Source organism: Crassostrea angulata, chromosome 10, assembly GCF_025612915.1.
Source record: "Crassostrea angulata isolate pt1a10 chromosome 10, ASM2561291v2, whole genome shotgun sequence".
Lineage (NCBI taxonomy): Eukaryota > Metazoa > Mollusca > Bivalvia > Ostreida > Ostreidae > Magallana > Magallana angulata.
The window spans coordinates 54,312,144-54,328,884 of NC_069120.1; the positions used below are offsets into that span (position 1 = coordinate 54,312,144).

General features: G+C 37.4%; 2 protein-coding genes across 9 annotated transcripts in view; one reads left to right on the forward strand and one right to left on the reverse strand.

The window, feature by feature from the left end:
* The window catches only part of LOC128165603 (probable 3',5'-cyclic phosphodiesterase pde-5), a 30,922-nt gene extending 21,272 nt beyond the window's left edge, over nucleotides 1-9,650 (reverse strand). For 2 of the 8 annotated variants that reach the window (XM_052830305.1, XM_052830304.1), the window contains exons 1-2: nucleotides 7,816-8,265; nucleotides 307-390 (exon numbers count right to left, since the gene is read on the reverse strand). In XM_052830305.1, coding sequence (XP_052686265.1) covers nucleotides 307-390; nucleotides 7,816-7,927 — 196 coding nt within the window. In that variant the 5' untranslated portion in view covers nucleotides 7,928-8,265. Of the gene's footprint in view, nucleotides 1-306; nucleotides 391-2,083; nucleotides 2,200-7,815; nucleotides 8,272-9,491 lie in introns of those variants that run through there. The other 6 variants (XM_052830298.1, XM_052830299.1, XM_052830301.1 and 3 more) reach the window with 6 other exon arrangements.
* Nucleotides 9,651-10,170: 520 nt separating this feature from the next.
* Nucleotides 10,171-14,710, forward strand: LOC128165605 (trichohyalin-like). The gene is made up of 3 exons (XM_052830308.1): nucleotides 10,171-10,734; nucleotides 13,370-13,653; nucleotides 13,865-14,710. The coding sequence occupies exons 1-3, from the start codon at nucleotides 10,356-10,358 to the stop codon at nucleotides 14,153-14,155; spliced, it is 954 nt and encodes a 317-aa protein (XP_052686268.1). The 5' UTR covers nucleotides 10,171-10,355; the 3' UTR covers nucleotides 14,156-14,710.
* The last annotated feature ends 2,031 nt before the right edge of the window (nucleotides 14,711-16,741 follow it).

Below are 16,741 nucleotides of genomic sequence, written 5' to 3' on the forward strand. Positions count from 1 at the left end.
TAGCAAATCTGATTGATGCTTAAGCGCCAGGACCCTCCGTTACAAAAAATTCAAATTACTCAACTCGGCTCTGCATACTTAGCTTTTGGGATGAAAACTTAGACTTAAGAAACGTTAATGACAGAGGGGCCAGGTTAATGACAGCGGGGCCAGATGATTTCCTGGTTGATCTAATTTCTGGACAACTAGGATAGCTATTCCGTTCAAGCTTACTATAATTTGAAATGCATCAACAGTTTTATGTACCGTCCATTTCATTAAACTCGCAATGTTTAATAATCTCGGTTACAAGCACGCTTGACTTACCTGGTGACCTTGCGTACATGGTTGAGGAGCTGTGAACACTTCTACTGGAATGGTGTGGAACAAGTGCAGGGTTGCATGTCACCCCTACAACAACAAAGGTAATCAACAATCATCAGGGAAAATAAACTCGACACAACGACTTCCAAAGATGAATAATTCATATCCAAAAGGGCGCATCGTGGTCAACGACAATAACAGGACAGCGAATCGAGTCCACCCTGTATATACAGACACTGCCTACCAACGCCATCAGCTTATTCAACATAACAAACGGTGAAAACAGAAAATGATTTTTTTTTTTGTTTTATGAATTACTGCATTTCTAATTATAAACAAAAATAACCAGCTCCATCTTCTGTTGATAATTTTTTAGGAATTCGGTTAGCGAGACCCATCTGTCTTTACAACTCCTGTGACAGCGTTAGCAATTATTTACCAGCCATTTATTCAAAAGAATGGACAAAAATGATATGTCAACTTATATCTAATAATACCTAGCCACCGATTGTCATGGAAACCTGAAAAAAATCGATCAGGGATTGAGAGATTATAGGGCTTAATCAGTGGGGTGGTTTTTTAACTGCATCCCTGTGAGGTCAATTTCCTCATTGTGACGTCAAAATAACGTCATTTTCTCTAAGATCGAATTTCATGGGCGGGATGAGCAATGGGAAATTAGAAAATTCTAGACAGATTTGACGTAAAGTAATCCAATCTCGCATGAGAGAGAGAGAGAGAGAGAGAGAGAGAGAGAGAGAGAGAGAGAGAGAGAGAGAGAGAGAGTGTTTATGCAAGCGGTTTGTAACCCAGTATGTTAATAACGTAAGAGGGACTGTTATGTGACGATCAGAGATAATTTGGGCCGACAGAAATATGTCTTTAACTGCTCACATCAAGGGCTGGGTGACATTGCGGAAGCTTTTGATACATGTTATAGAGATGGCATCAGTGCGGGATACATGTAAGCGTGACGTGAGGGTTGCAGGCAACCAACATACTGTACATTGTATATTTATGCAATGTATGATTTACTTTTTAAAGAAAGTAAAATACAGTTATGGCTTATTATTTCTAACTTACTGAGCGGTTTCTGACTCCAGCCTATGATTCCATTGGTTAAACGAGACATTCACATTGACTGCTCTTTTTTTACAGATTTCGTTTACGTAACAATACTAATAGTTGTTTTCATGTTTTAAATTTTCAATGGTTTATAAAATACCTACAGATGATTAACTCTGCGTGGTTTTCGGAAGAGTATCCCTGAACTCTCGTGATTATTTTCATATTGATATTTACAGATATGACAGTTCTCCGTCGAAATCATCGACGTAATAAGAAAATCGTATAGGAAATATTTTAATCGACAAACAACAAACAATAAAAGAGAATGTACAAAGAGATGGTAAAAAAAACTGGCAATCGCCTCGTGATAATCGCCGCTTCCTTTGAACACTGGGGGGGGAGATAAAGCCCCCAGACGAGTAAGTAGCGGATTAAACACTGCACGAAAGAAATCACGCAGAGATTGAACTTTGAATGTTGAGAACGACAAATCTTATAGCTGTCAACAACCTGAGGTAAATAAATAAACACACGGCCCTTATGTTGGGTCCGCAGGTATATTTACGTAGATAGAGTACTAGCCGGGACATCCGATCCCGAAAACCGCAGTCACAGTCAACGCTTCCTACTTTTAACAGAGAACCGCGGATTTATCAATTGTAAGCCGTTTCTCCCAAGCAAAAAAAAAAAAAATCTCCTGTCCCCTACCTACCTAGCCACTCGACCGACATCCCTCCGCTGCTTGAGTAGTCGCTCCGACGTCTGTGTGTTTGACACAGCTTATGACGTCACAACACCACCAGATAACTAGAGAAGATAACAGTGACACAAGCATCTCTCACCAAATCTCACGCGCGGTTTCCCCCACAATACAATCCGGACTTTCCGCACATTATTGAAAAAGAAGTGGGCAAATTTATCTTTTTATGATATGTTTGATGGTTTTTGATAAATATACTAGTACTTGATAGTTATTCGGTAATAAGAAAGGGACGTTCAGATAGCATCTTACGTTATTTTATATAGGAGATAAAGCGCCCCTCACGGGCTAGTGTTAATTGATTTGGAAGTTTACGACTGCGGAATGGCGAATCACCATTTGATTTGGAGCGGAGTTTGAACTCCTAGAAGCCATTCTCCCCTCTAGCCCAGACAGGACACACAAAGATCGTGAATAAAGCAGCACGAAATATAACACAGAAGTACAGGATTCTCCCAGTACCACACTATAGTACTCGCGACTCGAACAGGGCGGTTAGACCACTTCGACACCACAGTAGTGATAATTAAGACTATACCACAGGATATTGACTGGCGTGGTCAGTACCAGAAGAAATACTATATTCTTTATTTGCACAAGACATACATCTTATGGCATAGGTTATTACATATAAATATAGCAATATTGAAATAATGGTATGGTACATGAACATGTGAAGTTCATTGATAATGTATATAAAATAAAATTTTACTAACAGGCGAAGAAACCAGAGAAATTTTTCTTAATTATCATGAATATTGAAAGCTAGATGGAGATACTTCCCCAAATTACTAAAACGTGAAGTCTGAACATCATCAGGATCGAGGGAGTATGAGGGTTGGGGGGGGGGGGTGGGGGGGGGGGGCAGCACTCCGCTAGCGTTAAACATAATCGTCAACCCTTACTACAATAACAACGATGTAAAACTCACTGATACCGAATTCAGTCGTAATGTGCATATTAAATGAGAAGTATATAAGAAATTGAAAAATAGTTTTAAACCACCAGGTGTCAGAATCGGAATCAAATACCATTTACTAGTGTTATTGTTCATAAGAACTGCCCAGTAGGGGGCGCAGGGCAAGCTTCCAGCGCCTTCGTTCCTCGAGTTCCGACTGTATAACTACCCCAGTAGTTGCACACGCAGAGAAGAGAAGCCCCCGATCAAATGAGGATCTCCCAATTGCACGCAGTTGAATTTAAAGAATTTCCCCCATGGCGTGAGGCAGTGCATATTCCTTCTGATGTAACTTCAGGCAGGTGAAGAAACCAATGGTTCCTGTTGATATTTCAGTCTTTGTAGCTGGCGAGTACGTATTGATTACATAGGTACAGTCGGAATTTATTAGGGTTGAATTATGATATTCACAACCAGCCCACGGGATCACGCCTACGCCCCGATGTGACCATTCCTGCCCCCCCCCCCCCCCGCCTCCCTGGCAATCTCTGTCGTCGTTTATATACATGGACTGTACACAATACCACCAGAAATTTGATGGGTAATTGTTGTTAAACGTCACAGCGAGTAAAGAAGTTGCATTCTTTATAATACATGCTTTAGTAACAGCAGCGGTAGTAATAGTAGTTTCAGTTAGAGTGTATTACTTTAATTTTTTGTTCAGCTTATAGTTTATCTGATAATTGAATCGATCAATATTCAATCTTTGGCCCAAAATATTTTTTGAAAATTTGCGTCCGTGTGTACGCATTCTGAATTATATTGTTGGAATTAGAAAACGATTATCCTGCCTGACGACATGCAAACTTCCCATCACCTGATATCATTACAGTAAAGGGTTCCAAGGACGAATGCATGTATAATTATCTTCATAAAGTTGGCCTAATTCGGTCTCGTTAATTTGTGTGAAGTTAATGTTCATTCTTCTGTTGTCTTACACTACAGACCCCACACCCGAGCCCGACTGGAATCACGTCCATCTGTCATTTAAGGGTAGGTATGTACGAAAATAAAATTATTTCTTCCAAATCGGCATGTAAATTTGAATTCAAAACTAATTCTGATATTTACTTAAGTCAATAAAACAATTTGTTATACTTTCATGTTAAATACTGAAATCTGATTGGTTAAGACGCAGTTAATAATATTTACTATTACCCTCAGCGTTAGCAACGCACTTGGCAACGGGTAACATTAAAAAATGTTACATGCGCGAAAATTATGCGCGTACGGTTCGCTGTAGAATTCACGTTAGTCCTATATAAAAGCAGTAAAATTTTCTTAAAAATTTAAAAAAAGACATTCAGTATAACAAAATAAATAGTGCCTGTTTGGGAGGATAACAGTTGAAATTGACACCCCTCGAAAACCATTGTCAACCTCCGCTTCGCGTCGGTTGACAATGGTTTTCTCGGGGTGTCAATTTCAACTGTTACCCTCCCAAACAGGCACTATTTATATAATATCGCATTGTAAATTTTTAACAAATTAAATGAATTAATGAAGAGGTGGTTATGAAAACAGCGTTAAAATACTGGGTGTCATAGAAATTTAAAATGGGGTATGATCTGCTCCAAAGCATCTTAAGCAACTATGCATCTACGTCATATTGTTAAGATTTATGCGATGTTCCGCATCCGATTTCAATAGATATATAACTGATGTTTTCTACACATTAGATGAATCGTAATGCTATATTGTACTTTGCCAAAATATCCTACATTGAAACCGTTTCCTCTGAAATTTACGTACGTACTGGTTTAGTTAGGAACTACAATATATTTTGATAAAAAAAAAAATCCAAAATCGATAGAACGTTATGAAATCCAAGAGTTTTACTTTTTAACATCTCTTTGCTTTACCTTGGGAGCTAACAAACTTGGTTGGAGTGACGTCATGTTCACACAGTGACACCATGGTGACACTGTTGCACGGTCACAGCTCTCAGCCACGGCATTGGGTCTCTCAGTCTTTACGCGGTTCAAAGCATGGATGACATTGTAAAGCAATGGTTATCAAGATAATTACAAAAAAGGTACTTTATTACGAATAAGGAGTTTCAGTGAGGCCGAGTGAGTTGCAAGAGGTTATGACGTCGAAGACTGACATCAATCAAGCAGCATAAAGATACTAAATTTCAAATGAATTCATGCTGACAATCAGAACATGACTGCTTCGTATAGATGTGATTAGACGAACACCACTGGATACTTTATGTATCACTGAAGTGCTGTTGACACGAGAGCATGAGTACATGCTGTCATTGACCCAATTAATTTTTTACGATATGTACTTAAAAACATCGTCAAATCACTGCAAAAAGATGAAAAATATTTATTCACGATATGACGTCAACAAACTGCGGTGCAATGGTAGTTTATAGGGTTTTTTTTTAGGTCCGGATGATGTGTCAACAACATATAACAGTTAGTATAATTGCAGATGTGTCCACAACATTATAGTCCCTGGTGTATAATGTTGTTTGATAATTGATGAATTCTACCGTCTAAGGTAAAGTATCATGCTGTAATGGGGTATACTGCTGTGTTAAATATCATGCTGTGGTGAGGTATACTGCTTTGTTAACGTATTATGCTGTGGTGAGGTATACTGCTTTGGTAAAATATCATGCTGTAATGAGGTATACTGCTACGGTAAAGTATCATGCTGTAATGGGGTATACTGCTGTGGTAAAGTATCATGCTGTGGTGAGGTATACTGCTTTGGTAAAGTTTGCTATGGCGTTGTATGCTGAGGTAATGTGTAATACTGAAGTAATGTGTGATACGATGTGGCAAGGGATGATTAATGAAGTAGTAACGCAAGATTATATGCTAAGGTGTAATTGTTTGATAATGTGTGGTAAGATGCAAAATTTATAATAATGTGTGATTCTGTTGTTATGTGGGACTGTGTGGAAATGTGTGAAAATATGGCAAAGTGTGACAATGCGTTAATGTGTAATTCTTTCGTTATATGTGTTGATGTGATAGTGTGTGATTCTGTAGATATGTGTGATTATGTGGTAATGTATGATTCTGTAGATATGTGTGATTCTGTGGTAATGTGTGATTCTGTAGTTATGTGTGATAATATGGTAATGTGTGATAATATGGTAATATGTGATTCTGTGTTAATGTGTGATGATGTGGTAATGTGTGATTCTGTAGTTATGTGTGATAATATGGAAATGTGTGATTCTGTGTTAATGTGTGATTCTGTAGATATATGTGATAATATGGTAATGTGTGATAATATGGTAATGTGTGATTCTGCGTTAATGTGTGATGATGTGGTAATGTGTGATTCTGTAGTTATTTGTAATAATGTTGTGATGTATGATAATGTGGTAATGTGTATTTTTGTAGTTATATCTGATAATTTGTGATTTTGTTGCAATGTGTGGTTCTGTGGTAATGTGTGATTATGTGGTAAAATATCATGATTTGGTAAAGTGTGATTATGTTGTATTATGTTTAAAGTATGACACCGTGGTATGGTATTATTATGAGGTTATATGTAATTATATGGTAAATTATGGTCAGGTGTAATTTGTGGTAATGTGTGATACAACAAGATTATGTGTAATGTGTGGTTATGTGTGATTCGGTGGCAATGTGTTTTTATGTGGTACGGTGTGATAATGTGTGATTATGTTGTAATGTATGATTAAGTGGTACAGTGTGATTTCGTGGTAATGTGTGATTATGTTGTAATGTATAATTATATGGTACAGTGTGATTCTGTGGTAATTGGTGATTCTGTGGTAATTTATGATTCTGTGATATAATGAACGACGATGCTGTAAAGTAAGATGCTGAGATAATACATGTATGTACGATTCTGGAAATAAACGATCTGTTCATTATGTGAAAGGTTAGTACTTTGCGATGTAGTTAAATGATATCAAGTTTTATTATCAGAACCGTTCATTCACAGTTTAAAGTAAACATGAGCTGAATAATGTTACTTCCTTGCAGAAATCATGAGGATGAATTAGGAGATAATTAGGTTGGAATTTTAACCTTGTAACTTCAGACAAACTTAATAAGCCAAAATGCATCAGTAATCGATGTGGAGCTATGAGAGAACAGAGATGTCTTTGATTACAAATTAAACACTCGCTGTTTAATCGCGCTTTTTCTTTTTTATCAGTGCTAAGTTGCAGCTTCGGGTCATTTATTAAATGGATCTCGACGCGAAATCCAAAACTCGTTTATTCAAGTAAACATTTGTAGGGAGATCCAAAAGCCGTTCATGTTTAAATGTAGACGTGTCTGATAGATAGAGATATACAACATGTATTCTACAAGTACATGCTTTCGTCTGAATTTGAATTAGGGGAAATTCTCAGTTTAAGAGAACGACGCAAGGCGCTTATCAAAAAATAATTTTCGGATTTGAGTTGAATTTTTTTCCACTGTTTGAACTTTTGACGTCTTCTGAGCTAGCTTTGAGATTAAGCAAAAGAGCTAGCACTATGTTGATGGTGAGATTAACCTAAGATTAGGAAGAAAAATGATAAAACGACGAAAAGGGGGAAGTGGGGGGGGGGTGAAAATAGACGCACTCTATGTACTCGTCTTTCGGTATCGCCGTCTTCACATAATACATAAAGAAATTAATCTTACATATACACACACTTGTAAGGAAACTTACACTATACAAACAAAAGATAAATCGAATGACGGTGGTCCACTAAAACAAACAGAGTACTCTCCCTTACCTGTGATGACCATGTCGGCGGCCGGGGACCGCTGGGTCTGGCGCCGGTGGGGTGCGACCCCGGGGAGGGGCGGGAGTCTCCTGTGAGTCATCTGACGGACAGGAGAGGACATCGTCCGGGGAATCACATTTCTTTTAATCCTGTCAAACAGTAAACACACGCCAGTTCACTACAGAGCACAGATTTAAATACCATTGACTGTAGCGCGCGAGGATTATGGAGCCAAAATCATTTTCACCTGGAAATGATTGGCGATGTTCGGATCAGCAAAATGAGCGATGAGTGAGGACGTGAGGTGGGATAACCGGGTGAGAAGGAGACATCATTTACCACTGTTACGACAGAAATCGATCGCTGTCCCTCAGCCTCTCAAACAAAGCAGACGACAAGGCTCGCGAGCTTGCCTGTACCTATGACGTGATCAGATCAGCTTTTCCGAATTAATTGAAAAAAATGCGGTTGCTATTGACAACGAATTCATGCTCGCTGCTCAGTAAATTCAGGGAGAAAGGTATCATTATGTAAAGAAATCAGGAATGCTAGAAATATGGTTTAATTATTCCAATAAATGTTCGATATATCATCATGAGTTTCTGTGTCCGGCTTTTTACATGGAACGAAAAGTAGCTGTCATAAGTCAATGTTCAAAGAATGTCCTTCATTTAAAATGAAATAACATTGCGTCCAGAAATTTTAACATATCGCAAGTTAAGGGGCATAATAATGTTACAAATAATCTTTGTTATTTATTTATTTATCTATTTGTCTATTTATTTATTCATTCATTTTTTTTTTATTATTTATTTATCTATTTATTTAAAGAGGGAGGTGGTGAAAAAATTAGTTACACACATTTGAAGAAAAGAAATGTTTCTAATTATAATAGTTCACTTTATAGAGATTGTATTCCGAAAGAGCTTTAAATACTCTTCGTAGAGTAAAATAAACTGAATCTTTGGGTGAGACCACGAGCAAGTTGATCCTGCTCTCTTTGATTTCATTATATTACGTGATCGGGTGAAATGCCATCATTGAAAAATCTGGAGGGAATCATCGCCGATTTTTCCGTGATTTAGGTGTCATGTTGTAAATTTTGAATTTACCGGGTGACAGTAAATACAAAATTTACAACATGACAACTAGTGACAGTAAATACAAAATTTACAACTTGACAACTAGTGACAGTAAATACAAAATTTACAACATGACACTAGTTGTCATGTTGTAAATTTTGTATTTACTCTCACCCAAATTTACAACATGACATAGGGTCGGCCGGTTAGGCAATCGTTAACACTTTTTCATCTTCTAATTTGTACTGAATAATAGGAACAAGGGGTAGCTCCGGAACTACTATATAGTATTCCACACTGGTAGACAATGTTCTATTACTGATCTATGGCAGTGTCTAGCTAAAAACTAACTTGTACTACTAATGATGATTATTTGAATGTGCAAAGCGCTCTCGCACATGTAAAGGGAGATTATCGTACCACATTAGATTGAACACATCGCTCGGTCTTAATCATTCCAACGCAGGAAGAGGAACAGCAAAATATACATCGGAGTTTTTTTCTCACAGATAAAAAAAAATTCGTAATTTGAGTTTAAATCGGAGAGAGAGAGAGAGAGAGAGAGAGAGAGAGAGAGAGAGAGAGAGAGAGTGTGAGTTTTACCTGCAAAGGAATATCCGTGCCTTGGCGTCGGACGAGTAAACAGAAAGAACTGGTTGTCTTATGTCAAAAATGGCTGGATGCTAGTATTTCCATGTCCGAGGGAATACACAAATATTGTGCCTGCCTAGTGGTAAAGTGCCCGCTTAATTCCTTCCCCCTGACAGAATTTTAACACTTTAGATCAACAGCAATGGAAGACGAGTGTCAAAAATCCATTCAAAAATATTGATTCAAATTGATATGTAACATTTTATTTGTTAAAAACGGCGTTATTATGGAAATGTGCGCCCAGTCTAGCTCCATATAGACGTTATGTATTAATATATACATATCAAAGAAAACCTGGCCTTGTGAAAAGGGAAAAAATCGATCGTTTAATCAAACGAAGTTACTCTGGAAAAAAATTAATCGATTCAACTTTTGACTTTTTAACCTAACATTCAAATGTATCTAATGTGGAAAATTAATCAATTTGTGGAAATAGTTACATAATATTGACGTCTGCAGGCTTGTATAAATCGATTTAAATCACTTGCATACACTTGTGATTTAGTTCCATTATGACCCCCTGCCTGATTTGCGAGCTTTGTTGTGTGTATGTGTTTTAAATCGCTACTGTTTGCGTGACGCACTCGGCTACGTCCGTCAATGTTCGGCAAATTCCGTGTTTGCTGGAGCGTCATTAGCAACAAGGTAACATTCTAACGTATTGTTTATAGCTTGTTACCGCCGGGCCATTCAGCAAGAATTGGATTGTTGTTAATCATCATTGGATTCGACCAAATATTTATCTACAAAGAAAAATACTCTAGTGCCATTTAAAAAGCGAGAAGATCTAGGACATCGTTCATTAGATTAGAAAACATGGGCTGTAAACAATCAAAAGGCGCCATCCGCATCCAGCCCGTGGGTCCAGCCGAGATCCGGAGGGACAACTCCAGACTGAAGAAATGTAACAGTGATATGAACATAGAGAGAGATGTGAATTCCAGGAAAAAGAGCTCCATGCGCCGGACCAAGTCCCAGAAATCGACCGGGAGCCACCTAACGGCGTCCTGCGCTAGTCTGGACTCTCAGCTCTCCCACGCAGACTCGCCCCGGGGACAGAGCGCCACATCCAAGGTATCCAAACACAGTACGGACTCCGGCCTCGGGGAGGAGTACGCCCACGTCATCACGGAGTTCTCTGAGGAGCGGGCCGTCCAGAGGATAGAGGAGGAGTTTGAGGAGCACAATGATCTGGGTAGGTAGTCATGTTATAGTAATGTTGTAGTCATGTTATAGTAATGCTGTAGTCATGTTATACCGGTAGTAATGCTGTAGTCATGTTATAGTCACAGTAAAGTCTATTGTAGCCATGTTGTAGTCGCGTTATAGCCATAATGTAGATATGCTGTCACGTTATTACATGTAACACAGTATGCAACGATCTGGTAGGTAACCACATTGTGGTTATGTTTTAGTCATGTTGTGGCTGTATATATTCTAGCTGTATGTAAGTGTGTTCATGTTATAGCCCTGATAACCCCACAATCATTACCTGTTGTACTGAACACAAGGGTATGAATACACGTAGGAATAGCACTGTTGTAGCTTCTTACGTTATAGCCCGGGCTATAACGTAAGCTATAACAGTGCAATACCTTCATGTTTACATGAAGGTGTTATAGCACTGTTATAGCTACATATATTGTAGCCATATTGTCACATAGTCAGCATTGGGGTGATTCATGTTATTGAAGACAAATGAAGAGATTTGTTTTGAATGTTAACGCGAGTAGATAGTCATCATAAGATGGTCAATGAATTAATGCATCTATACACGTTTTAGTACCCCCCCCCCCACCCCCACCCCACCCCCGTCATAATTAATACACCTGTGGTACTTATCATATTTAGATCCCTGGCCAACTCCTTTGATCTATATGACATGTACAGTTCAAAGATTTTGTGTACAAGATCTGTTACATGTCATTCAATGGTGTTGTGTACAAGATCTGTTACATGTCATTCAATGATGTTGTGTACAGGATCTCAGCGTAAGTTGTTGTACACTCTCTACTAGTTCAAAATGTGGTGTACAATATCTGCTTACTTATCTTTGGTGTTCAAGATTTAAAAAACACAACAATGTCTATATATGTGTGATATGTACATTTATATACTCAGAGCTTGTGAAGAAAATCTATGTACAACTACACTGTATGTTTGTGTATGTATGTGTGTGTGTATATATATATTTACATGTAGCTCTCTACTCCGAATAGACTGTGAATAATATTTACAAGTACTACTGAGAGCTGTAGAAGATCTGCATGACTTGTTTCAATTTTCACTTCAGAGGGGGAATTCTAAGTGTGAGCATAGTATTGTTAGATATGCAACCTGTCCTTAACCAATTCTAATGCATTTGGCTAATTTCATATTCACAGAAATCAATGACGCCATTTTATTGCAGTTTTTTTGCTGTCAGAATAAAATGCATTCAATGTGACTTTAATTTTTTTTCACACACTTTCAATTGTCCTCACATACCTGTATGAAAATGGGCTTTGAAGAATGTGCGAGAAAAAAATGAACATTTTTTGGCCCTGTTTTAACAAAAGCATACAAAAAAGAAACATGTCAACTGCTTATCTTGTTGGTTTTGATATTAAGCTCCCTTGACACTAGACGCCTCTAACAGTAGATCGCTGATTGTCAGAAGTTCTGATTACAGGTGTATTATCAACACAGGTAACGATAGGTGGGCGCGTGAGTTTGGATATAGCGGTTAATTAGACAGATACCACCCGGGGTATTCGGTTTCCTGCATGATCCTTAATTAACTGTATACTTGACACTCAGATCAAGACAACCGCAGTTAATATCGGTTACTGATTGACAGGCTCATTATAAGCTTATAACGGGCACCTGCATCTTTCGTAATTAGAAAAAGAAAATCATTCACATAATATTATATATACCCTGTAATTTAATAACAAATTCTATAAGAGTCATTAATAAAGTATACATCTACAGTGTCAAAAATGGATATAATTTTACATAGAACTGTTATATTCTGTGTTATTTAGTTCCGAAATATATGTAATTCATATTATTACACGTTCATAAATTTATAAATAAGTTTTTACATACATTTATATTCTGTTTAACACAAATATTACATTCCGCGTATAAGGGGTTATACTCCTCTAGGTCTCGTAATGGGTGGGGGGGGGGGGGGGGGGGGGGTGCTGACTAAGCTCACACAAATACAACCATTGGTTTACTCATTGACATTATGTATTTTTGATTTGATGTTACATCGGAAAACTAAATGGTAACCATGAACATAGTTAACAAATATCCAAAGCACCTCTCGACCTAAATGTTTTACCCATTAGCTTTAAAATTAAAATTAAAAGTATACAAGTAATCCGATTTCTGAAGTATATATCTTATAACAATCCTATATTTAACAAGTGCCGTTTTCTATATTTAAAAGATTAAAGCCGAGATTGTGCTAATGATCCGGATTTGGAGATTGGAAAGTTCAGTTACACAGCTAGCCGGTCCTTTCGTAAATTATTATCGTTTGGAAACGTTGCAATGAATTATGTATTATCGTACTAAAGAAAAAAGGAAGGCAAAGTTAAACACATCAAATAACAACGCAATTGACTAAATCTTGAAATAAATCAAATGATTACATTACCTTAATATGAGAGAGAGAGAGAGAGAGAGAGAGAGAGAGAGAGAGAGAGAGAGAGAGCATCTTGGGTCTACAAGTTACTTCTGTGATCATGAAAAAACAAGTGATAAGAAAGATATATTGAATACCATTGATGTGTCACTTAACAGCAGTGATTATCCAATTCATTATTTTATCCTTACAGATCTAGGAATAAGTGGTGTAGCTATTCCAGTTCGCACTAGCGCCAAGGACCGCGATCGCATGCAGGAGGCCATGATAATGCAAGCCCTGCGGGAGGAAGGTCTAATCACCAGGCCCCAGGGGCAGGGGGCGTCAGGGTTAAGCTTCGAGATCACGGCAGAGGGGGCAATGATGAAGAGACCACCCCCTCGGCTGGAGAAACTGGAGAAGAGGAGGAAGAAGAAGCGAGCACTGACTGAGGAAGAGATCAGGGAGAAGCTGGAGAGGGCTGAGAGGAGGAAGAGGGTGAGTGACCGCAGTTATCTCCCTCACTGGTCACGTGGTCCTTTCTTAGTCTGATTATAAATAAGTTCCTTTTTACTAAAACAAACCAGAATTCAATATTGCAGCTATTGGGTTTTTTTACGAATCATACATTTATATTTTTATTGGCTAAATGTGCAGTGTTTTATTATTTATTATAAATTTTATTATTTCCCTCCCTTTTGTTTTATAGAGGAAAGAGCAAGAACGACTGGAAAAAATAAAAGAGAAAGAAAAGACCAACACGAACGACGCGCTGGAACAGTTTGCACAGTTGCAAAGAGAAAAAGAAGAACAGGTGAATAAAAAACTAGACTCTGTGTCCGACAACCGTGAAAAATTACTGAAGGAAAGACAGCAAAGACAGAAGGAGCGACAGAGGCGGGCTGAAATGGTCCGGCAGCGAAAACAGCTAGCAGCCATGGAAGGCAACGAACAGGAAGAAGACGTCATACCAACCGGAAACCAACTAGACCGATCCTAATACCGCTGTGAATAAACCTCGCTTTAGACTTTTGTTATAATTCTCCCATTGTGTGGGAACAAGTTGATTGTATATTTTAACAATGAGGCATAATATCTGGTAGGCAAACATGCATAATCAGTGAGAGGACTTGACTTTTAATGCATTTTGAAGTAAACCGGAAGTTCTGACGTTTTCCGTTGAAGTTAATTATAATGTCAGTATTTAAATCAGTATTGTGTTTTGAATGGTTGGTTGTTACGATTTTACGCCGTTTTTGGTGACGTTGCGGCCACACATTTGTGATGTTAAAAGTGCAGTATTTTCATCCAGCATTTAATGTTGAGTTACTATTCAGTATTATTGATACCTCGATTTATAGACATATGAACTGTGATCAGATATATTTCAAATATGTCTTTATTTATTCAGATTTATTGTAGTTAGTTTTGAATTAACTTTCTTTGATTAACTTACTCAAAGAGAGAAAAAATAATTTATCACAACGTTAATAGTTTAGTTTTGTAAGATGTTAAACTGTTTGATGATTATGTTATTAAAATGATTATTATGATGTGTCTGTGTTGTATTTTGTAAAAATCAAAAGAATAGTCTTGATAGAAAGTTTATTTGATTTATATGAATGAAAATATAGTCTGAAAAGCTACGAAGAGACACTTTCTAAACACTTGTGCATTTTATCAATAAGTTTTACAACTTAAGAAATTATCAATCCAGGAAACTACATGTATGTGTATGGAACCAAAGCGTCCGACGTCTATGAAAAAATGAATTTTTTATCATCTGCTGGTTTGTAAAGTAAAATGAATACGAATTTGTTAAACAATTAATTCTTATTTTCTTCGCGTTTCTATAAAACTTGATACCTTTCTTCTCCTTGTTTACGCTTTTCGCCAAAATAAGGTTGCACTGACATTAGACTTTGCGGGCAAATGTTAATAAACATATGTACATAAACTTTATGGTTGTTTTAGCTGATATTTTCTTAACAAACAAGTAATAAGGATGAAAACAACAATAAATCTAGTGATAAAAATGGATGCCGTCGGTTAGTGAGTGTTGCAATGCTTGCGTGGTCATTAATGGCCACAAGACGATTTCGTACTCAATCGGATTAAATACAGTTCTCTACAACAAGATCTCTGTGCGCCTTGCGCCGCTATTGTAGAGTTCTGTATTTTGAAACAAATCAATTTCGTATTAAGCTTTGAATTACATGTATTGCAAAAACTAAGTCGACATGTCCATCCATTAACCTTGCATCGGAGAGTCAACTCGTGATTGATAAAGACCCCTCTTTACACTTCAAACTACACTGCAAACTAGATACTGAGTAGTTGGATGTGTGCAGCTACTTGGATCCGCCTGTTAAGGTGGCACGGGACTGTTTTTTTTTTATACAATTCATTGTAGCCAAGGGACGCATGTCTTCGGAACTCTGTAACTATATAGAATTTCCTCAGTTCCCATTCAGCACGAATACCTTTAATTCACTCTTTATAAGGCCAATCACCAATTTCTGAAGAAAATTATTAGTCAAAACCTGTAAAATTCTCTACATACTGGTTTTTATGAGATTTTGACCCTTTCATATTTTGCGAATTTTTCATGATTTTTCAGCTTTTTAGACCTCCCCCAGCTAATTCCCTGCAGAGGGTTGACCTTCCGTGCCGCGTGCATGTTGCACTATCACATGCCAGAAACTTACCGGTGTATAGTTTACAATGTCCCATCCACCTACTTTTCGTGTTATTTTACCTCCCGTCTGTAACTTGCAATTTCACTGTGTAAAGTCAGCACAACAGTCATAGCCGCAGGTTTCGCATTTTACTTCTGATTCTTATTGCATATCAATTTCAACAACAGACATCCCTCTAACTAATGATAATCATTAAACATCATTCCATGAATTTTAGCAACACTCATAAGCCTTCAACTCAAGTACAGCAACTCTCAATTTTACAAAAACCCGTATTCATTACCGTTACACACAGGCACTTGTTTCTGAGAAAAAAAAAATTACCCTATGGTATAATAATAACACATTATACCATAGGGTAATTTTTTTTTTCTCAGAAACAAGTGCCTGTGCCGTTACACCGTGCGACCCGATTCAGTGAGCATTTTAGAATGTATACGATACTGAAAAGTTAGAATATCAACATAATTAACAATTCTTTCAAAAATTTATTCAAATATATGTAAATTTAGAATATCATCCTTTTGTATGTTTTACTTGGGTTAAGTTCATGGAATATATTGATTTGAACTAGTGTATGAGTACCAACCTCCTCAATTTGTGCCATTTATCAGAACTTGAATGTCTTACTTTACAGCGTGGGACTGTACTCTATCTTTGGTCATAGTCTAATTAAGGTACAAAGCGAACCATTTTCAATCAACGGAAACTTGGAGAGTTAATCCATAAATGTTAATTAACATAGATTTTCTTAGATTAATATATTTTCAATATGTGGCCATAATGGCCGCACCCTATGGCCTGAACCCCTGACCTAGGGACCATGAATTTCACAATTTAGGTAGAAGGTTTCATAAAAATCATAACCATGCATCTAGTTTTTTAAA